Source organism: Perissodus microlepis, chromosome 6, assembly GCF_051167445.1.
Source record: "Perissodus microlepis isolate ML-2025 ecotype Zambia chromosome 6, ASM5116744v1, whole genome shotgun sequence".
Lineage (NCBI taxonomy): Eukaryota > Metazoa > Chordata > Actinopteri > Cichliformes > Cichlidae > Perissodus > Perissodus microlepis.
In genome coordinates this window covers 16,678,623-16,701,392 of record NC_140466.1, presented here as the reverse complement: position 1 = coordinate 16,701,392, position 22,770 = coordinate 16,678,623, and the positions used below count along the sequence as shown (strand labels likewise).

Sequence of the window (22,770 nt, the reverse complement as noted above, 5' to 3'; positions counted from 1 at the left end):
TTTTTCCTTTTGGCAGCCTCACTTATTTCAGTTTGTCTGGAGTTTTATTTCCGTCTCACTCGCACCAGTTCTGACACTCGTTGTATAAAAAGATCTTTGTGTGAGAATTTGCACTCACTTTGAGACAAAAACAGCATCAGGTCCACCCAGTCTGAAGGAGGAGAGCGGAGTTTGATTGGTGCCTCATATGTTTCTGTTCAACAGATTCATTAGTTTTATTCCATTTCATTAGTTTGAGTGCAAGTGGTTCAATGATACTTGTACCCTCGATTCTGAAGCTGTTTCAGTTCCTAACAGACACAGCTTATTAGCTCTTCGTCTGTTACAGGAAACGCCTGCCTCAATCTTAATATTGAAAACTAAAGACCTCTAATTAGCTTGCATCAATCATTTTAGTTTGTAGCTCGCATAAATGGAAAATTTACTCTCATTGTGAGATCTAATTCATTCGTACTGTGGTTTGCATACACCAGAAACAGATTTCCATTACTTCTCATGTCTCCATTTCACCTCAGGCTGTTTGTCGGGGTTGAAATCACTCTGTATTCACACGTGAAAGGAAATAACTGATAGGTTCTGTCTCCATAATAGAAAATCAAGAGACTCATTATTTATTACCTTACATATTTTCTCCCCATCCAAAACAAATGGACATTATCTGTATCATCTCTCTCTTCAACCAAGTGTTTTTTCTTACAGCTCATTATTTAATTACGATTTAATTAGAAAAATAATAAAATGCATGATCTGATTGTGTCCCGTCTTTCTCTGCTAAAAAATCACTGGTGTTTAATTACTGCTAATTCAAATGCAAAGTGAAGTGATGTGGTTCATTAACTAGAAATAAATGTTTTCCTTAGAAATTTTTAAAAAAAAGTATCATCTCAGACTTTTTGTCATATTTCTTAAATTGTGAGTTTTTATTATTCCTAGTCTAGAATCATTGACATTCCCATCGGCTGAATTTTTGTAGAATGGTAATTACCGAAAGCAGGGAAGGAAAAGCAAAACACACCCACACAGGTTCTGTAGGGCTGTAATAGTCATTGCTGCACTGTTAGAGCAGACAGTCACTTGCGTGGTTGCAGAGAAATTTGTGCCATTACCTTCTCTGACTGCATCCTTCTCTTACAGGAAGCGCCTGTCCTGTTCAGAGTCCCTCTACACAGAAGGTGATGCGAGCCCTCCTCTTGGTGCCCGACGGCGCTTCTCAGCTCTGATGGACACGCATCGTTTTGCCTCACCTCTAGAGGGCGAGTCCGAATTCCTGTCCCGCCAGAACTACATGAAGGTCCGTGGCACTTCACTGGACGGGACTACTGTCCCCTCACCGAGCCTGCTGGAGCAAAGGAACAGTCTGAAGGAGATCAATGGGGCAGGTGTGTCAGCAGGCGGGAAAGCCTCAAAGATAGTGAAATGTTTGCAAGGAGAGAAAGTGACAGATTTTAGAGCAGATAGAGAAAGCAAAAGAGGTTTTGCCTATAAGGTGGCTACTGTTGAGTCAGCTGAGTCATTTTTAACATTGTTATTAATTTGTGTGCTCACAGACAAATCTCCAAGGCCAGGAGAGACACCGGGCATTACCACAGCCATCACCACATTATCCCCGGGTCCTGCAGCAACCGGCCGGGATGTGATGACTCCTCTGTACGACCCTCTGGGGCCACGAGCAACAAATGACTTGGTCCTCCGGAGGGCACGCCATCAGCATTTGTCTGGTGAGGGAGAGAAGCGAAACTCCAGAGCAGGCAACAAGGTCATTAAATCAGCCTCTGCCACGGCCCTGTCTGTTATCATACCGTCAGGTAAGAAGGGCAAGGAAAGAGACAATGAAACACTTAATACTACTGATACGTCATACTTATTTCTCCTCTTTACCGTCTCCTTGCTTTTAGTGGAGCAGCATGGCGGTTTCTCCCCGCTGGCCAGTCCCATGTCGCCCCACTCTTTCTCCTCCAACCCTTCGTCACGCGACTCTTCACCCAGCAGAGACTTTTTCCCAGCAGTCAGTGTGCTGCGCTCCCCCATTACCATCCACCGCTCCGGAAAGAAATATGGCTTTACTCTCAGAGCCATCAGAGTCTACATTGGAGACAGTGATATCTACAGCGTACATCACATTGTTTGGGTAAGAAACTTTCAGACATGTATTAATGTTGTAGCTGAACTCCATAACCTCACGCAAAGAGGGATGGCCTGTGTTTTGATTTGTGAGTGTGCTTTTAGAAGTGGAGCTGCCATTAAATAGGAATCAATAATTTAAAAAAGGGGGATTAAACTGAAGGGAAGCACTTAGAATGCAGAGCAGGATTAGGACGGCGGTAAAGTTGGACAATAAGGACATAACAAGATCTAACACTGCTGTTGAACGTTAGAGCCACTTTTCTAATCTCACCATACACAAATATGCTACATAATCTGATCTGAAAATATTTGTCTTGTCTTGAGATTTACCAGTGAGAATCACAACATGAGCATTCTGTTTACATGGAGGTGATTTTCCCCCTTCCGTTAACTTGAATATTTTTTGCGTTTTGGCAGCATGTGGAGGACGGTGGCCCCGCCCAGGAAGCTGGCCTTTGTGCTGGTGACCTCATCACTCATGTCAACGGGGAGCCCGTCCACGGTCTGGTCCACACTGAAGTAGTGGAGCTCATCCTCAAGGTCAGCAGGCTTATTTATTCTCAGTTGTTCCGCGCTGGCAATATAAATAACCAGCTTTCAATTTCAAGAGAAGGCTTTATGTAAATGGGCTTGTCAGTGTGGAAATTATTATTGCTCTTCTGTGCAGAGTGGCAACAAGGTGACGGTGACAACCACACCTTTTGAGAACACCTCCATTAAAGTGGGCCCTGCTCGTAAGGCCAGCTACAAGTGCAAAATGGCCCGGCGAAACAAGAGGACGATGGGCAAAGACAGCCAGGACAAGTAGGACAAGTAGCTGCTACACTGCACTTATACAACGACTCAGCTGAACTCTCGCCTCAATAACATATTTTTCATTATTATAATGGCTATAGACCGAAGGGGAGTTAGCCTTACTAACTCAAGAGCTTTATGTGTTTTGCTTTATTGATTATAACAGTTTTGTGGCTGAGGTACACATTATACATTTAAAGCAGAACCTGATTTCTATTTATTTTAATGTACTACAAAAAAAATATCTTCGGAGACTATAACAAGACTTCGAAGTCAGTAACTGCTTGAGGTCAAAGCTATCTTGAATGCAGCAATGACAGGAAATTTGTCAAAACACTGTAGAGCAGCACATCGCCCTGAGTGGTTAGTTAAAAACAAAATGTCTGATATGATTAAAATAATAGAGAATTGATGCAAAATTGTGTAGTGTTTTTGAGAAATGCTTAGCAACAGTTTAAAATACTCAGTGTACTGTATGATCTGTAGCTAGTACGCATTACTTGCAAACCCATCAGTACTGTGCTTTTAAACGAAGTTAATAAATACTGTAAATTACTGTCGGTTATTTGTTGTTCCCAATTCAGACCTTCCTTTCTTCTTTATTTATTCTCTTCTCTATCCCGCAGTAAGAAGCGTAGCTCCTTGTTCCGCAAGATCACAAAACAGTCCAATCTCCTGCACACCAGCCGCAGCTTGTCCTCCCTGAATCGCTCTCTGTCCTCCAGTGAGAGTCTTCCCGGCTCCCCAACTCACAGCCTGTCTGCACGGTCTCCAACTCAGGGCTATCGTTCCACCCCTGAGCCCTCATACTTGGGTAGGACACTGGAAATAAACAGTGCACAAATTAATTTTACTTCCTTGGGGGTTTTGACAGCTTCACTCATCTTTTCTGCTCTCTGCAGGTGCATCCTCTCAGAGCAGCTCTGCAGCATCCAGCACTCCAAACTCCCCGGCTCCCTCGCAGCACATGAGACCCAGCTCACTGCACGGCCTCTCCCCGAAACTCCATCGCCAGTATCGGTCTGCCCGTTGTAAGTCTGCCGGTAATATTCCACTGTCCCCGTTGGCTCACACGCCCTCCCCCACCCAGTCTTCACCTCCACCTTTACCAGGTCACACTGTAGGGAGCTCCAACACAACCCAGTCTTTCCCTGCCAAGCTCCACTCTTCCCCGCCGGTGGTACGTCCCAGGCCCAAGAGTGCCGAGCCTCCGCGATCACCTCTCCTCAAACGCGTGCAGTCAGCAGAGAAGCTCGGCTCGCCTCTAACCCAGTCAAGCTCTACAGGAGGGCTGGGGGGTCCACTGAGGAAACACAGCCTTGAGGTGCAGCACTCTGAGTACCGCAAGGACGCCTTCCTCTGCGAGCTTGGGCTCCAGAGCCTGCTGGAGACAGAAGGGGAAAATTTGCCTCCTAATCCTCCCCCTCTACCCTCATCCTCAACTTCCCCAGAGACTGGTGTGCTGAAGCCAGCGAGGAGACTAGGGAGACAGGAGTCACCACTGAGCAGGGAAACACTACTGGCTGGAAGGGAGAGGGAAGAGAAAGAGAGAGGAGTGGAGAGGGAGAAGGAGGCTGGGACAGGATCGCAGTCATCCTTAGGAAGAAAACCTCATGCAAGTGAGCAGCCTTTGAACTCACAAAGCTCTGTACTAAGTGCAGGAACTACTAAAGCTATAACCCCTAGCACGCCTACCAAAACAACAGGGGGTTTAGGTGCTCACAAGGGGCCTGAGAAGTTCACCCAGAGTCAGGCGGACATGTCTCCAAAACAGCTAGACTCCAAGATAGCCAAAAGTCTGTTTTCTAACAGTAAACATCCACAGGAGCAGCAGCTAGGGGGCAGACCTGAATCAAAGCAGGAAGGAGACAACAAGAGCCGGTGTGGTCTTCCTGGAGCTGCCTACAGCAAAAGCTCTGTTTCTGCTCCAGATAAGTCCGCTGGCATCATCACAACAGTGACAGGAGGTCCTCTGAGCAAAACCTTTAAACCATCAGGAGTTGGAGATGCCCTGAGAAAGATGGGGACTGACAGCAGTGACACAAGGACACCAGACCTTGGCTCCAAAAGCCCCAAACTACCAGCTCGGGTCCTCCCTCCTGTCGTTCCCCCGCATGGGCAGGCGCTGTCACTGGCCAAAGTGAGGCAGGGACTCGGGGCTGTCAACTGCTACCGGGGATCACTCGACTGGGAGGACAAATGTCGTCTGGAGGTGGTGGAGGAGCACTCACCCTCTCCTTCTCCCTCCCCAACCGCGGTAACCCCCTCCCTCTGTGGACCTTCCCTCTGTAAGTCACGGCCTGTCTCCCCTGGTGACAAGACAAGCTTCGTCAGCCAGCTGACCACTGTGGCCAAAAACGTCCTCGGGCCGATCAAGCTCGGCTCTCAAGAGGGGGCCAAGAGCAAAGAGCAGCAGTCTAAAGCAGCAGAGGAAAAACAGGGAGGCACAGTGGGAAAGTCTGACTCTCCAGCTGGAGGTCGAGTGGTTGTTGGGGCTGCAGTGGTGACCCAGAGTCCTGCTGGTTCACCGCTAGAGAAGGCAACAGGTAGCAGCCTGCCGAAAATGTGACCTCATGGAGTCCCTAAATGGGACTTTAGTAAAAAGAAAAAGAAAAAAAAAGAAGATGCCTTTTTTGGACAATGCAACAGAAGACTAGCACTTAAAACCAATGTACATTCCAGTTTAAGAGTATAAAATGTTATTTATTGATTCCAATCACTGACTGAATCTAACCTAAAACCAGGAGTAAAAGATCTACTGTAAAGGTGCATTAACTGTTGATTTTCTATTATAAATACTTTAATAAGAGGACTCTAAATGTAACGTGAAACACTTTATCAGATGTATATGTGAGTCTGTGTGAATGCATGTCACATGGTTTGTACTGTACATGTGTAATAGGTACAAGATGGTCAAAAAGTGCTTTACAGATCAAAACATGCTGAATACTGTGAATACCAAATCCAGTCACTCTGTTTTTTCTTTCAGCCAGCCCTTTTTTTGTTTTGGGTTTTTTTTGATTTTTTTTTTTTTTTTTTACTGCTCGTCAACCAAAGCAGTGAAACAGTCAAATCAAAGTTGACACATCAAACAGTTACTGAGTAAGAAGATAATTGAGCTCTTTATTCATCATCCAGCAGTTTACTTTCCTGAGTTAAACGGTCAGACGAAGCCAAAGCAGGCACTCTGTCAGTGGACGTCACAGCGAGCACAGTCTCGCAATCTCTGTCGTAGGGGATTTTGTGTGTGTGTGTTTGTGTGTGCAAGCGCATGTGTGTTTAGCTACCCTGGGACAATTTCTGGTGGTTCTTGAAGGCCACAGAGGAAAGCAAGAACGTCAGACCTCGGCGCTCGGCGCTTATCTCTCCTTCGCAGGATGGGCTACCGCAGCCCTTTTCTTCACTCCATCTCTGGCTGCTGCCACATTCGCAAACACACACTCGCACATCGCCACAGGAAGCAGCCGTGTCAGCAGCTGATTTTCATGCATTTAAATCCATACGCCTGTGGTCACACGAATTAGGACACAAGTGTGTTTATGAGTGGATTAAGAAGCGTGTGACCATGTTTGTGTCTGTTCAAAGACTCGGCAGACTCAGCGAGGGTCATGGCATGAAAATTCTCCTCAAAATGAGCTGTCAGAATCCAGTAACAGTTAAAGTATTATTTTATTTTTTAAGCAGGAAGGAAATCCTTCCCCAACAAATCAAACCTGCACAGTGAAGGTTGCTTGGGAGACTATAGCATGTTAAGGCATAGAAAAATGTATTATGCACATATGCAGTGAACCCATGTGTTGTTTTCAGTCAAATCTGGAAAAGCAGGCAGTCATGGATGTAGCATACTATAATCTACTTGTTAAAGGGCTCTATAGCAAAAGTAGGGTTTGTGCATACATGGAATATCACATCGAGCCTGTTCTCTTTAAACCAGGCTATCTACAGTGTAATCAGAATGACTGTGTATTTAGGTACTTAAAGGTTAGCTTGTCCAGACTGATTAATATAATCCTCACATTTTGCTGTGCAACATACAGATAAAAGTGTTTGTCAGTGATCTCAGCAGGAATGCTGGGAAATGTTCACAGGAGACACACACACACACAAAAAGATGTTCCTCTCTCATTGGTCATAGTCACTTTCTTGTAATTCATGACTATCCAGTGTACATAATCTTATGCAAATCCATGTGTGAGAGTAGGTGGCTAAACAGATTAATCCAGATGTGATTGTTAATTGTCACTTTCTGCCAGTGATTTGATTTATTGTAGATATTCAAGGTTCTAAAAATGTAAAAGGGAAACTGATTCAGCCAACAACAGCATGTAAATCTGACACCAAGGCAGAAGTTCACGGACTAAAATGTACTTTTACCTCCAAACCTCAAACAAGTGGTTCAATCTGCACAACATATCTAGTGAAAGTTTGTCTCAGTCACTTCCAACTGGGTGTTCAGTGTACAGTTTAACGAAGAGCAGCCGCTTGTTGCTTTACATTGTTGTATCTGCCTGGAAATCCGCAACAATGAGCTTAAGACTGCATAGATTTACAAACCAGGAGGCTGATCTCTGCTGTGTTGGCACTCTACAGTTTTTTCACATAACCATTCATGAATAGAAAACATATCCCATGCCTTACATGCTTGGCAGGGATTTCTTTTCCCATTTGACACACTACTCTACTGCCCTCCAGTGGTTAGCATCAATATCAAATATTTGAAATATCATAATCTATTGGAGTGAGTGTTTCCTTGATGAAGTGCAGAGCACTGATTTGATGGTTGTTGTTAGCCATACGGTTACCAAATATGCATTTAAAGTTCTAATGACAAAATATTTGCAGTAATTACAAAATGAACACTTGAAACATGAATTATTAATTTTCCGTTGTGACTGTTAATTATATCTTTGTGAATAGTTACGTTTTTAAATATACTGTCTTATATTCACAGCAAGGAGTTCTTTTATACCTTGATGTAATAAAGGAGTCATCAGGTCATCTCAAATCACCCGATTAAGAAAACAAACTCCTGCAGTTATTGTATCAAAATTCAGGCCTTTTGCTGATCAGTGGTGTCTATAATACATGTTTTAAAATGTCTTTTTCTTTCCGTGGTTGACAGAGAGAGTAGTAGAAATGCACTTTATTTGAAAGAAAAAAAATCTTGAGTTGATGATATTGTTTGTAAGTTACTATCCTGTATACAATGTGGATTCTACAAATGAACACAAAAGTCTGATAAGTATAAAAACATTCCACATTTCTCTGTTCACTCGAAGTATATTTAGTTGTACCACTGCGGCATTTTTGTTTGTGGTAGGTGTGATCTAAATGCAGACACCTGAAGTGCAGTACGTGGAATAAAATTCAGTTTTTGTTCCAAAACTTGCAGAATCTCACTCTTTTTTGGCTTTAACCTCTAATCCCACAGCAGCATTTATCACAGTAAGCACACCTCTGGCTACAGCGTGCAGGTAATTATAAATAAGTTCTTTACACCTGAAAAAAGATGTTCATGTCATCGTAGCTGTTACTAATAGGAGAGCTTGGTGGGTGTTGTTAATTCTGACTTCAGTGTCCTACTTTATGAAAGGGTGTTACCAAGGGGCAAATATGAATCATTTTTTAAAAAAAAAAATAGACCTTCTTTTAGAGCATTTAGAGCCGTCAAAGACAGGTGTAGCTAATAACCTTTCACAGCTGCTGCAGCGCTATAATCTCTGGAATAAAGTCATAGTTAATGTTATTAGTTATCTCTGTGTTTCTCCAGCTGTGAAAAGGTTTATGAACCTGATTCCTTTGCAAATGAAAAGGCCTCTGATCCTACCAAGACTATCAAGATTACAGTTAGCTGCACTTATTAACAAAATAAAATGGATTGGAATCTTCTTCTTCTACTTAAAAAACAAAACTGTCATTGACTAGTAGTTTGACTAGACTACTTTTGGAGTTGCAGGGAGGCTGGAGAATTTCCTAGCTGGTACAGAGCAAGAAAAAAGGCACACCTTGTACAAGCTGTGAGCCACTACAGAGACAGACAACCACACACTGACATCTGAGCCTACAGTCAGTTTGGAATCACCAGTTAACCTTAGGGACCAAGTCTAGGGCATGATGTATGTGTAACCTCCACATGTGAAGCCATGTTAAGACGGAACTAAACAAATACTTGCACCACTTGTGCATACTCACACTGAATTTTCTTCTTAGAATAAGAATAAATTAAATCAAAGTAGTGTGCTTGAACTAGGGCATCATGGTGGTACAGTGGTTAGTCCTGTTGCCTCACAATGAGAAAGCCCTGGGTCTGACTTAACCAGGCCAGCTGGGGCCTTTTCTGTGTAGAGATGCATGTTCTCTGTGGGTAGTCTGACTTTCTCTCATAGTCCAAAGACATGCATGTGAGGTTAAGTGGTCTACCGCTCTGTGATACAGTAAACTGGCAACCTGTCTGCAGTTTGCCCTATAACAGCTGTGCAGCTGTACTGGTGCAATAAATTATTACTTTCATAGCTGATTAATTAAGCAATGTTATAACCATCAGTCTAACCCCTGAAAATCAAATGCTTGGAGGTAATTTATTTTTACATGAAAATGTATCCATATGTATTTGAAGACATATGACAGGTCTGTTAATATATTACTAATTTAAAAGATGGTAGTGGTGTGTGCTATGATGTTTGGTTTGAAGACAGTGATGCTGTCAAAAGACAGGAGGCAGAGAAGATTTTCATTAAGAGTTACTGATATGGACAAGATTAGAAATGAGTATATCAGAGGGACAAATTAGGCTGAGGGGTTTCAAGAGAAAGTTAAAGAGGCAAGACTGAAATGGTTTGTAGATGTACAGCAGAGGGTAAGTGAATATACTGGACAAACAATGTTGAATATTGAGCTTGAGAGCAGGAGAAAAAGACCACAGAAAAGATTGGATGCAGTGATTGAGGACATGCTGAGGGTTGGTGTGACACAGGAGGATGCCAGGGATAGGATGACAGGTTAAAAATATATGTTATAAGTATATAGTATAAAGTTACTTACCCTTCTTTATCCTTAAAGCTTGAGTCTTCTACCAAAGCCCTGGGGGCTTTAGGGTCCTGCACAGTGCACTGCTCTGGACAGAGCTCTCGAATATCGTTTATGGGATCTGCTGGAGCCACTTCCCCCGTTTGGCAGTCATCGGATTACCACAGTCACCACTGTTGCCTTCACCCTACACATCTTTTCTAGCTCCTCTCTTAGCCCTTGGTATTTCTTGAGCTCCTGATGTTTCTTCTCCCTCATGTTGCTTTCACTTGGTACAGCTGCATCTTCCACTATGACTGTCTTCCTCTGCGTGTCCACCACTACTATGTCCAGTTGGTTAGCCATCACCAGTTTGTCTGTCTGTATTAAGAAGTCCCGCAGGGTTCCCTGCACAGGCTTATCATTCTATGATGGTTGCTCTTCTTTCTCACATAATCAGTTGTGGCCATCATCCTGGTGTACTCATGGACCTTGCCTTTTCATCCTGGATGGTGGTTCTGACACTCATTAGTGCTCAGACTCGTTCCTTCCTTATAGAGGAGGTGGCTAATGTTTGCTCCCTTTTGTAGTCTGTATCCATATCTAGTCTTCTTAATGTTCTGGCTAAATAGGGGGTTCGGGCCTATGCAGAACAGCAGTGGGGACAGAGCATCTCCTTGGTAAATCCCACTCTTGATGGTGACTTTCCTAAAGAGGGCTCTTAAGGTCCTGTTGATCTTGTACAGTTCTAGGCACTCCAGGATCCATGCACGAGGGATTGATTCACAGGCTTTCTTGTAGTCAGTCCAGGCATAGCACCTGGACTGTCTACAGTGCTCACCCTGGTCTTACAGCCTCAAGAAACTGCTCTATCTATCAGTAGCTGGCGTTTCTGCCAATTCCTTACTGGGTCCTGCTTGAGACTTTTTTTGTTGGATTTTGGATGTATGATGGTTATTCTGGTTGAAAGCTGCACAAAGGTAACTAATTACACCATAATTATTTACTAATATATAAACCAAAATTATATGTTACTTATTATTTTAACTTTTTTCAATTGTTGGCATTTTTGTACCTAAATTTATTATTTATGTTTAGTAACGCATACTTTTTAACCAGGTCACTCATTGCATAACTACAGGACTTATTATTAGCCAATGGCACCGCGCACCGCGCATTAGTGCAATATTATCCTATCAGATTTGCTACAGGATTTAATTCAACCAATAGTGGTGCGCCGGAAAAGGACAACAGGAAGTAAATGTTGTCCGGTCAGGGGCTGTCACACGGAGCAGCATAGACGCTATGTAGTAGCTTATTTTCGCAACCGTGTAGATAAATTACTTCCTGTGTTAAATGGGAGGAAGTCTACCATTCGTACATTAACTGTATTTTATTATAAAAGCATTAAGCTCTTCGGGGATTCCGTCTTCAGTGCTAGAGAGCTAACGCCGGGGCTAGCTGCTGAAGTTAGCGTGTTCAGCCAGCTAGTCTCAGGCTGCCGCTGTACGCCAGGAGGGAGGAAATATCCGAAATGAGTGGCTCTATTACGGGGTACCGACCTGCTTAACCGACCTTTACATCAGGTATGTTGTTGCTGGCCTGTGATTCTTTAATAATGGTTAAAGACGCTTTTTAAATTAGGTATGCGCTATAGTGCTGGTGAGTCTTTGTGACCAGAGCAGTAAATGGGAATTGACAGTGAGGCTGCTGGTCAGAATCCGTTCATATACCCTGACACTGGTCGTGTCATGAGAGTGTTTCTATAATAGATTATGGTTAATAAACCGGTTGACTTACAAGTGATGAAAAATGGTAGCCACCATCATCATCAGATGACTTTTACAGACGTTGAAAAGCCCGACTTACCGGTTGTCAAATGGTTATCACATGATGAGTGTTTTTTTTCTTCTTCTCTACCATAGAAACGTTTCCATCAGCAGGATCAGTTAGTACTCATCGTAATACTCTCTGTTCCCTGTCGAAAGTGCTACTCATCAGTTTCAGGGCATGGTGAAAAAGGTCTCTGGTACTTTCCTTAAGTGTTTTTCAAATTGTGAAATGGGCAGCTGTGGATGATTACTCGGATTTACTCTGACAGTTTGGGGTTTTTTAATGTTTCTTTGTGCAGTTTGCACTTGATTCTGACTTACAGATGTTAAAAAACGAAGGATCTTACTTTGTTCTTGTTTTTTTTCTTGAGTTAAACATCCATAATGAAACAAGGAAACCTGTGAACTGCTCAGGTCCTTAGGCTGTTATCAGGTCTCTCAAACGCAAGCATATTGTTTTCAGCAGAAAGTATGAGTGTGGATCATTGACAGACTGTATAATGCAAGAGGACTAAAAAGAAAATTGTGCATACACAAACATGTTTTTATTTTACTTAACCAGACAGACCACTCAGATTAAACATCTCTTTTGCAATAGTATCCTGGCAACAGTTCAATCAGTTATACAAGCTGATGATACAAATACACAAGGGAGGCTTCAAATGCACATGTGATTAAGAAGGTGCAAAAGCAAACAGCTTCCTCAGTAGTTATTAATAATGACCTTACAGGGTTTTTAGAAAAAATATAAATATCTAGGGGCACACACTAAAATGATATTCAAATACCAGTGACATTTACATAAAAGAATACAGCAATTATAGTAAATGTGGAAGTTGGACATAGAATGGGTCTTTTCGTTTCCAGCTCTCTGTCTTAGTCACTGTGGCTCAGGTGGCTCAGTGGGTCATCTGTCAGTCAGCAGGTTCCTTGACCGTTTGAGTCTACCTGCGGAAGTGTTCTTGGGCACTGAATCCAGAGTTGTACGTGCTACTTCCGTTTTATTGTGTGAATGTTAGAAAGTGATTAGCCATGGATAACAATCCTCCTTCTTATAAGAAGTATTATTTAATGAATGACTTTGATGTTTTCAGGGGAAATAAAATTTGTTGCAATTACATACCCGCATACATCAGCTAAAAATTTGACTTCTTCTTTTACCCTAATGGTTTATGTAATTAGTCATTTATCTGCCAAAGTGCAAACTCTGCCTCTTCTGTTGTTACCAATTCCGTTTTAACAATAGCGAAATTGGGTTGAGTTTGTTTGTTTTTAGCAACATGAAACATGAAAACAAGACAACACTCCCCACAACCACCAACACAGCTGGTCCTCCTATTACATCAAACAGAAAACACACAACCAGGTTTCAGGAGAAAAAAATGTTAGAGCATACAAACCAGAAACAGGTGCTCATCTCTGAAGGCAATGTTGAAACTGAAAATGTGTACTTTAGTTAGAATCTGCTAAACAATGAAAAGTTTCTCTAAATTTACAGGCTAATAATCAATATATAAAAGGAAAATACCATAGAAAGTGATCAGTACAGGATTCATGGAGCCTCTGAATCTTACTTTTTTTTTTAAAATTGCTCCTTACATCAAGGCAGAATGTCAGCATAAACAAAACTATTGAATGGAAATACACCAGGCACTACAGAGGATTATCAGTATTCTTATACCGCCAGACGTCAAGACCTGTGGGTGGTACTTGACCAGAAGCAAAAGGCATCAGTAAATGTATATTTAGCATTCTGATTACAGAATGGAAACTTATTACTTATTACCATCACATGGATGACAAATGTCATGTCTATCCGTTGATAACTGGATATATGTTGACAACGGCAATGTAGAAGATGAAAAACATTCTTGACTGAGAGATAAATATTTCAAGAGGCTTTTCAAACCTACAGTTTAATTTGATGAAACATAAAATCCACTCGTGTTTATAAACTAGAAATAACAGGGAGATTTCAGACTTCTGTTAAACAAGATAGCACAGATAATTAAGAGCCAGGAAAAATCCAGTGTAACTGTGTGCTGTGTATTCAAAGAAGAAAAGCCACTTTTAAAATGAGTTTAAATCCAAGTAAATATTTGAGTTAATAAGTATATGAGTGGCAGGATGAGTGTAAAAGCGTTTTGAGTACAAGATGCATCAGTAGTTAATTTTTTACCTAGATTCTTGTGTTGTTCCTCTTTTTCGTTCATTCATCAGTTCTGTGTCGCAATGAGGAGCACAAGAGGTAAGCTCTGAGGTCTCGGAGCCATGAACTCAGTTTCCCCAAGTGCAGCACAATACGTAGGGGGAGTCATGCAAGATGAGCTGGTGGACAGGGGGAGGCAGCAGCAGCCCATGGAGCGGCAGGGCAGCTTTGGAGTCAGGCCTCCACAAACTCAAGGTGCCAGCAGAGAAGCCGCCGGGGAGCTTGATGAGATGGACAAACTCAAGGCCAAACTTATGTCAGCGTGGAATAATGTCAAATATGGTTTGTAGTCAGTTTTAAGTAATGAAGACTGAGTGTTGGATTTTTGTTTATATAGAGGAGTACTGAGATTTCTGCTTTGAGAATCTTTTTTTGCGCCTCTGTCTGCAGGCTGGACTGTTAAGTCTAAAACCTCCTTCAACAAGATGTCTCCTGTGACTGTCCTGGGTCACTCCTATCTGCTTAACAGTGAAGGTAAGTGCTAAATGTATTCATGCATCTTAAAACTATTTCCTCTCTAGAGAAACGTAAAGAAGAATAGACCCCAGGTGTTGTAGTGATGTGTGCTGTGGCTAACCACACTGGTTAACCGTTTCCTTTTTAAATGTTTATTTGACATGAGAAAGCTGAGCAGTAGGAACTAAAATAGACAAAACCTGCGCTTTTATTTCCAAAATATTATATGCAGGTGTCATAACGGAGCTTTTTCATAATTTAAAATTAGTAATACAAACAGCTTAATGCTTGAACAAAGTGCTAGAGCTCTAAATATGTGTGTGTTTGTGTGTCTCTTGCTCCACCTCTCTATTTCACTCCCTCTCAGATGAGGTGGAGCGGTTCCGCCTAGCGTTTGTGTCCAGGATGTGGTTGACCTATAGGAGAGAGTTCCCTCAGCTGGAGGGCTCCACCTGGACAACAGACTGTGGTTGGGGCTGCATGCTGCGCAGTGGGCAGATGCTGCTGGCACAGGGGCTCCTGGTTCACTTGATGCCCAGAGGTAGGACTCTCCATCTGGTAGACACATTTTTACATTTAAACATAAGAAGTGTTCATCCATTAAGAATATAAAATATCATAAAAATTAGGTTGCGGCACTGACCAAGATGTGTCTTCTCACATATAACTCAAAGCTAAAGATGGTCCGTGTCTCATTTCTGGTTTAGCCAAGAGAGATACCTGAGTAGAGGGTGCAGGAAGCTATGAATTCACCAGGGTATAACCTGTGCTAATCTCAGTGTGACATTTGTCATTCATTGACTTTGTACTCTGGAACTGGCCAGTTAAAGACCATTTAATTTACTATCCCAGTTCGTCGCCCGTCGCCCCTCGGTCAGTTACAGAAAAAGTTAGGTGTCATTTCCAGATGAGTGAGCAGTGTCCTTGGTTTCTCAGTCACATCAACCACCACTATGATAGCAAGGAGAAAACCCTCAGGTTTGGGATCTCACCTACAGGTTCCCACATGGTAGCCATGTCCATCTTTTATATACAGTCTATGGTTGACTCAAAAACTGACAACCCATCCTTTCTCTGACTCCGTTCTTTTGTTTTATACACAGTTTTGTACTGTTTTTTTTCTGTGTGTATACTCATGTCTGTAACATCCTCTGATCATTTAAAGTCTGAAGAAAAAAATATATAAATAAATCTTGTTTCTGTTTTTCTAGACTGGGTTTGGCCAGAGTCTCAGCAGCTTACTGATGTGGACTTTGAGGTATTCCGTCCACGTTCCCCAGCCCGGGCTGGAGGGGTCCCAATACCCTCCTTTGGCTCTCCACGAGGTTCCAGCACCCCTGAGAAATCCCTGCCAAGCAGTCAGGCACCCAGATGCAGCCAGAAGAAAAGGGTCCACGATTCCACAAAGGACAGGCAAGAGCACATCCACTCCAGGCTTGTTACCTGGTTTGGGGATCAGCCCCCAGCACCTTTTGGCGTTCACCAGCTGGTGGATATTGGCAAAGGTTCGGGGAAGAAGGCTGGTGACTGGTATGGCCCCTCTGTAGTGGCACACATACTACGGTAAGGGCTTGTTTTTGCAAGCAAGGCTTTTCTGTGTTCTGAAATCATTCACACAGCAGTTAAGCATTTCCAGAATTATGGAATTGTTTTCTTGTCCCTTTCAGGAAAGCAGTGGACAAAACATCTGTGGTCACAAACCTGGCTGTATATGTGGCTCAGGATTGTACAGGTGAGATTTATAGAGCAGATATTTGTTTAGCTTAATAATGAGAAAAGAGCAGATTGATATTTGCTTTGCACCAAGAGTGCACACTCACCGGTCAGTGTTTTTGTACATCTAAAGTTGAAAGCATTTATCAGAATTGGGGATTAACAAACTTAAAATGTGGCATGGTTGTTTGCACCAGGCGGGCCGGTCTGAATATTTCAGCTGATCTATTGGGATTTCCCCACACAATCATCTCTGGGTTTTAGAGAACGATCCAAAGTAAAGAAAAATATCCAGTGAGCAGGAGTTATTTGGCCAAAAATGCTTTGTGGATACCAGAGATCAGAGGAGACTGACCCGACTGCTTCAAACTGATTGGAAGGCAACAGAAACTCAGATAACCACTCATTACAATTTAAGTATTTAGAAGAGCCTCTATGAATGTAGAACGCTTTGAACGTTGAAGCTAATGAGCTACAGCAGCAGAATATCATACCAGGGCCACTCCTACCAGCTAAGAACAGGAAATTGAGGCTAGAAGTCACACAAGCTCAACAAAACAACAGAAGATTGGCTTGATGAGTCTTATTTTTTCCTGTATCATTTGGATCCTAGGGTTAGAGTCTAGCATAAACAACATAAAATCGATCCTGTCAGGTTGTGGTGTAATGGTGTGGGGGATAGTTTCTTAGTACCAACTGATACCTTAGGCTACGGATAGGCCGGATAGATTTGAAAACTGCGTTTTCGTCTGAAAACGCTCCGCCTCCACACTGGCGTTTTCAGTCGTTTTCACAGAGTTGTGCGTCCACATTGAAATGGCCCAAAACACTTACATTCCAGTCCTGTGCATGCACAAAAGCGAGTGAGAATTAAAGAATTTGAAGAAAATCTATCTGGAGCATGTACAAACTGATAGTAATCATTTTTAGGGCTGTCAAAATTGAGAGCAATCAAAACAACTGCTGTATAATGCACTCCGCTATCTTTGTTTAATTGGTCACATGACTGCACCACATGACTAAAATGCGTCATCGAGACGGGAAAACGCCGTCTCAGTGTGGACGGGAGGCCAAAACGGAGAGAAAACGATGCGTTTTCAAACAAAAACACATTAGTGTGGACATAGCCTTAAATTTCACATGAACCAAGCACCTTTGGGATGTGGTGGAACAGGAAATTTGCATTACAGATGTGCAGCTGTCAAATCTGCAGCAACTCTGTGATGCTGTCACATCAGTATGGACCAAAATCTCTGAATGTTTCCAGTGCTTAGTTCAATTTGTGCCAGAAATAATTAAGACAGTTCTGATTGCAAAAGGGAGTCTAAACCAGTACTAACTAGGTGTACCTAATAAAGTGTCTGCTCTCTATGTCATGCCTGTTTTAACCCTCACTGTTTCTGTGCCTTGTAGTGTACAAAGAAGATGTGGTGCGTCTGTGTGATCGGTCATTGAATCAGACTTCTTCCGATCCGTCCAGTCAGGACTGGAAGTCTGTCATCATACTGGTCCCTGTCCGGCTGGGAGGGGAGGCCCTCAATCCATCCTACATCGATTGTGTCAAGGTCTGTCAACCATCCAGTGCCTGACCCCACTTCCTAAAGGATTTTAAGTGTCTAAACTCATATTAAAAATATTTGTGTTAATTCTCAGAACTTCCTGAAACTGGAATGCTGCATTGGAATAATCGGAGGCAAACCAAAACATTCGCTGTATTTCATTGGTTTCCAAGGTGAGGATTGCCAAAAACATACTCTGTACTTTTTTTTTTTTTTTAAATCTTTTTGCATAAATCCAGCTGAAGCAAGGGCAGCTAGGGAAGAATTGACATTTTTTGCTGTTAGGCCCCTCTGCAACCCGTATTATTCTTGCAGTGGCGATGCAGGAGCCACACATTCTCTCAGGTGTGGATAATGACGCGCTGCTTTGGTGGGGAACTGCTACTTCTGCTTATCACGCTCTGCATTACTCTTCACGACACTTTACTCTTAGACTTTAACTTAGGATATCTAGAAGCATAAGTAAAATGTGCTTTTAAAAAGCTGATTGCTAACATGTTTAACTGCTACCTGACACTGGTTTAAAAACCTTAAGGCAAAAAAGCACATCCCAAATAAATCTTCACACTACAAATGGAAACTTCCTGTATGAACCATCACAAAGCCTCTCTGAAATTAAAAATATAAATTGGGCCTTTTGTATCAATGTCTAATATAATATTATACATATGTTTTGGTGGTTTGTTAAGGAAGTAGAGTTTGTAACTTACAGCTTTGGGCTTCCGTGGTAGTTGTTACAAAGGTCAGCAGGAACAAGCTGTCTGAATTATAAAAAGTATGAGAGACTATTCATCATTTAACTATTTGATTTATTGTTTTATACTTGGCTTCCTCTCTGTCTGGCAGATGAGCAGCTGCTGTATCTGGATCCTCACTACTGCCAGCCAGTGGTCGATGTCAGTCAAGTTAACTTCTCACTGGAGGTTTGCTGCCTTCTTCATTACTTTTCTCTTCTGTCTGTCTGGCTTTTATCTCCTTTTTTTTTTCCTGAGATCATATCATATGACTTCAAACTCATTCACGGGTCATTAAAGATAACATGTCTGCTTAGTTGGCTCTGATCTGTTTATTGTATGACCCGTGTCTCCTTTTACCACTCTGCAGTCGTTCCACTGTAGCTCTCCTAAAAAGATGCCCTTCAACCGCATGGATCCGAGCTGCACCATCGGTTTCTACGCCAAGAACAAGAAGGACTTTGAGTCTCTGTGTTCTGCTGTCAGTGAGGTGAGTTTTTACAACCTCCTCACATTTTTGTGGCTCTGATTTAATTTATACAACATACTAGAAATGAGCAGCATTTTTTTTTCTTTCGTAGAGATAAATCTGTCCTGTTTCTGACAGTTAAATATGTTTGAGTTGGTTTGGAGAAAAAAAAAAAGCAATATTAAGCCATCACTTTCGGCTCCAGAAAGCTGAATAATCATCTCGCTGTTTTCATTTCTGCACAGATACAATTGCAATAGCTAAAGTTGCACGAATTTTTCAAGCAAACATTTCCGATTTTATTTTTTCTGAGTTGAGGTCAAAACATGAGAATTGGCTGCTTTTCTTTGTAATGCCTAACAGTCAGTTGAATACGAGAGCAAATGTAGAAAGCGAGTGCTACACAATCAAAGCAGGTACTGTATGTAGATCTTCATATTCTTCATATTTCATTCAAATAATATATGTGCCAAGGATGTAATTGGTTTGTTTGGGCTTTTGCATTAAAATTATTACATTTTTCACCATTGCTAGAGCTTGGCCCAGTCTTGAAGTGTTCTCGGTAATTCATGCATTAATTTTTAGAAGTATTATTTACCATTGTGGGAGAACAAAATTGGACTATTTTCCCAAAACAAATTTAAATATAATAAATTGGGAGATATCATTATGATAGTTTGAAGAAGAAAAATGTCAAAAACTGATTTTTTTTCCTCTTTTTCTCTGCGTGTGATATATCCTGTTTTGTTTTTAAGATTATCTGCTTTAACTGGACTTTGTTGTCCTTCCAGGCTCTGTCATCGTCGAAGGAGAAGTATCCTGTCTTCACCTTTGTGGAGGGCCACAGTCAGGATTATGGACTTGAGGGTCACAGCAGCAATCACAGTGGACCTCCAGCTCATATCCTGCCTCCAGGAAGACTAGGCAGAAGCAACAACAGAAGAAGCAGTGAAGAATTTGTCTTCCTGTAAAGCTCTGAGGACGATGCTCTCCCATCTGTAGGGGGCAGAAGTGGACACTCGATTGCCTTTAAAAGACTTGATTCTGTCGATGCTGCAGCTGCAAGGCAGGCACAACTCTTTTGTGCTTTGTCTTCCTCACTGGTCAACACGGCTGCTGTCATCACCTCTGTGTGGGTGGCGTTATAAGCTAACAGGCATTAGTGACTACTGGCTGGAGCACTGCTTTACCTGACGAAGGTGACTTCAAAATGGATAGAAACGTTTTCAAGTACTTGAAATGTTCTTGGTTCATTTTATCAGACGACGTCAAAAAAAGCCTCAGTGGTGTCTGCATCATCTTTAATTGGCTCACTCGTCAGCTGCCTGATATTGTTCATGACTTGTATTATATCACATTCCCTCTGCTGAATATTTTTTTTAAATTTTTATTCTTTAAATTAATTTATCAGATTTAAGAATGTGTGTTTTGTGTGCAAGTGAGTGTTTTTTTAGTGTAATTTATTTGTCTTTTAAATTGTGTTTAGGATTATGCCATGTCGCATCCCAGAGAAATTTCAGATTCTTCCACGAGCGTCTTGAACAGCTGTAAATTCATTTTTAGACCTTGTGGTCTCAAGCCCATGCACTTTCAGCTCTGACTCTTTATTCATTAAGGATATGAAAATCTGCAAGAAATCTGCTGTTACATTGTTCCTGCTGCTTAAAGAACTAAAGGTCAGGTATAAAGAAAAACAATGCCTAAAGTTGGAGATGACTTTTGTATTTTTGCCTGTCAAACTGTGGCTTAAATCATTCCCGCTATACTATTATATAAACATGTTTGCAAAGTAAAACACCCAGCTCTTACTTATGTACGTGTTCTAGAATCTAGATTTTACCTTGCACAGCCAAGGTAATGAGACAAACCGAAGCTGAATGGAGATCTTTTTTTTTATTTTGTTGTTTGCTTGATTTTCAGACTTCTGCTGCAGTGTCTCTGTGTTTTTGTTTGTCCCCTTTTTCTGTAAAAGCTACTACTGCAAGTTGCACTACTACTGTTATTGAGTTTATTGTCCTGATTAAACTTCAGACACTGGAATTACAGTACATGTTACTGTGTTTTGTGTGTAGATTTGAACTGCGGGTATACAGGGAGTGCAGAATTATTAGGCAAGTTGTATTTTTGAGGAATAATTTTATTATTGAACAACAACCATGTTCTCAATGAACCCAAAAAGCTCATTAATATCAAAGCTGAATGTTTTTGGAAGTAGTTTTTAGTTTGTTTTTAGTTTTAGCTATTTTAGGGGGACATCTGTGTGTGCAGGTGACTATTACTGTGCATAATTATTAGGCAACTTAACAAAAAACAAATATATACCCATTTCAATTATTTATTTTTACCAGTGAAACCAATATAACATCTCCACATTCACAAATATACATTTCTGACATTCAAAAACAAAACAAAAACAAATCAGCGACCAATATAGCCACCTTTCTTTGCAAGGACACTCAAAAGCCTGCCATCCATGGATTCTGTCAGTGTTGTGATCTGTTCACCATCAACATTGCGTGCAGCAGCAACCACAGCCTCCCAGACACTGTTCAGAGAGGTGTACTGTTTAACCTCCTTGTAAATCTCACATTTGATGATGGACCACAGGTTCTCAATGGGGTTCAGATCAGGTGAACAAGGTGGCCATGTCATTAGTTTTTCTTCTTTTATACCCTTTCTTGCCAGCCACGCTGTGGAGTACTTGGACGCGTGTGATGGAGCATTGTCCTGCATGAAAATCACGTTTTTCTTGAAGGATACAGACTTCTTCCTGTACCACTGCTTGAAGAAGGTGTCTTCCAGAAACTGGCAGTAGGACTGGGAGTTGAGCTTGACTCCATCCTCAACCCGAAAAGGCCCCACAAGCTCATCTTTGATGATACCAGCCCAAACCAGTACTCCACCTCCACCTTGCTGGCGTCTGAGTCGGACTGGAGCTCTCTGCCCTTTACCAATCCAGCCACGGGCCCATCCATCTGGCCCATCAAGACTCACTCTCATTTCATCAGTCCATAAAACCTTAGAAAAATCAGTCTTGAGATATTTCTTGGCCCAGTCTTGACGTTTCAGCTTGTGTGTCTTGTTCAGTGGTGGTCGTCTTTCAGCCTTTCTTACCTTGGCCATGTCTCTGAGTATTGCACACCTTGTGCTTTTGGGCACTCCAGTGATGTTGCAGCTCTGAAATATGGCTAAACTGGTGGCAAGTGGCATCTTGGCAGCTGCACGCTTGACTTTTCTCAGGTCATGGGCAGTTATTTTGCGCCTTGGTTTTTCCACACGCTTCTTGCGACCCTGTTGACTATTTTGAATGAAATGCTTGATTGTTCGATGATCACGCTTCAGAAGCTTTGCAATTTTGAGACTGCTGCATCCCTCTGCAAGATATCTCACTATTTTTGACTTTTCTGAGCCTGTCAAGTCCTTCTTTTGACCCATTTTGCCAAAGGAAAGGACGTTGCCTAATAATTATGCACACCTGATATAGGGTGTTGATGTCATTAGACCACACCCCTTCTCATTACAGAGATGCACATCACCTAATATGCTTAATTGGTAGTAGGCTTTTGAGCCTATACAGCTTGGAGTAAGACAACATGCATGAAGAGGATGATGTGGACAAAATACTCATTTGCCTAATAATACTGCATTCCCTGTATACGCTGTCAAAGGAACGAGAGCGATGGGAAATGATCAATTCAATGTTCTGTAGTTAGCAGGGTCAGAGCAAATATGCTTGTTGTAAAGTTTATGCAGCAGATGCTGAAATAACATGTGGCATATAATTTAATTACTCACACCTTGTCAATACCACGTTGGACCCCTCAACAAGGTGCTGGAAACATTCCTGAGATTGTTGTCCATATTGACATGATTG

General features: G+C 41.9%; 2 protein-coding genes across 4 annotated transcripts in view; both read left to right on the top strand.

Moving 5' to 3' along the window:
* Positions 1 to 8,304, top strand: part of mast1a (microtubule associated serine/threonine kinase 1a) — an 81,458-nt gene extending 73,154 nt beyond the window's left edge. For all 3 annotated transcript variants that reach the window (XM_084931105.1, XM_084931104.1, XM_084931107.1), the window contains 7 exons: positions 1,135 to 1,379; positions 1,548 to 1,805; positions 1,896 to 2,128; positions 2,542 to 2,664; positions 2,792 to 2,928; positions 3,546 to 3,733; positions 3,822 to 8,304. In XM_084931105.1, the coding sequence (XP_084787231.1) occupies positions 1,135 to 1,379; positions 1,548 to 1,805; positions 1,896 to 2,128; positions 2,542 to 2,664; positions 2,792 to 2,928; positions 3,546 to 3,733; positions 3,822 to 5,488 (2,851 nt within the window). In that variant the 3' untranslated portion in view covers positions 5,489 to 8,304. The remainder of the gene's footprint in view (positions 1 to 1,134; positions 1,380 to 1,547; positions 1,806 to 1,895; positions 2,129 to 2,541; positions 2,665 to 2,791; positions 2,929 to 3,545; positions 3,734 to 3,821) is intronic.
* A 2,858-nt stretch (positions 8,305 to 11,162) lies between these two features.
* On the top strand, positions 11,163 to 20,941 carry atg4da (autophagy related 4D, cysteine peptidase a). The gene is made up of 11 exons (XM_084931103.1): positions 11,163 to 11,510; positions 13,977 to 14,247; positions 14,356 to 14,439; positions 14,789 to 14,962; positions 15,633 to 15,984; positions 16,089 to 16,153; positions 17,548 to 17,699; positions 17,788 to 17,866; positions 18,540 to 18,616; positions 18,798 to 18,917; positions 19,688 to 20,941. Exons 2-11 carry the CDS (start codon positions 14,028 to 14,030, stop codon positions 19,865 to 19,867), a joined length of 1,503 nt encoding a protein of 500 aa, XP_084787229.1. The 5' UTR covers positions 11,163 to 11,510; positions 13,977 to 14,027; the 3' UTR covers positions 19,868 to 20,941.
* Positions 20,942 to 22,770: the final 1,829 nt, after the last annotated feature.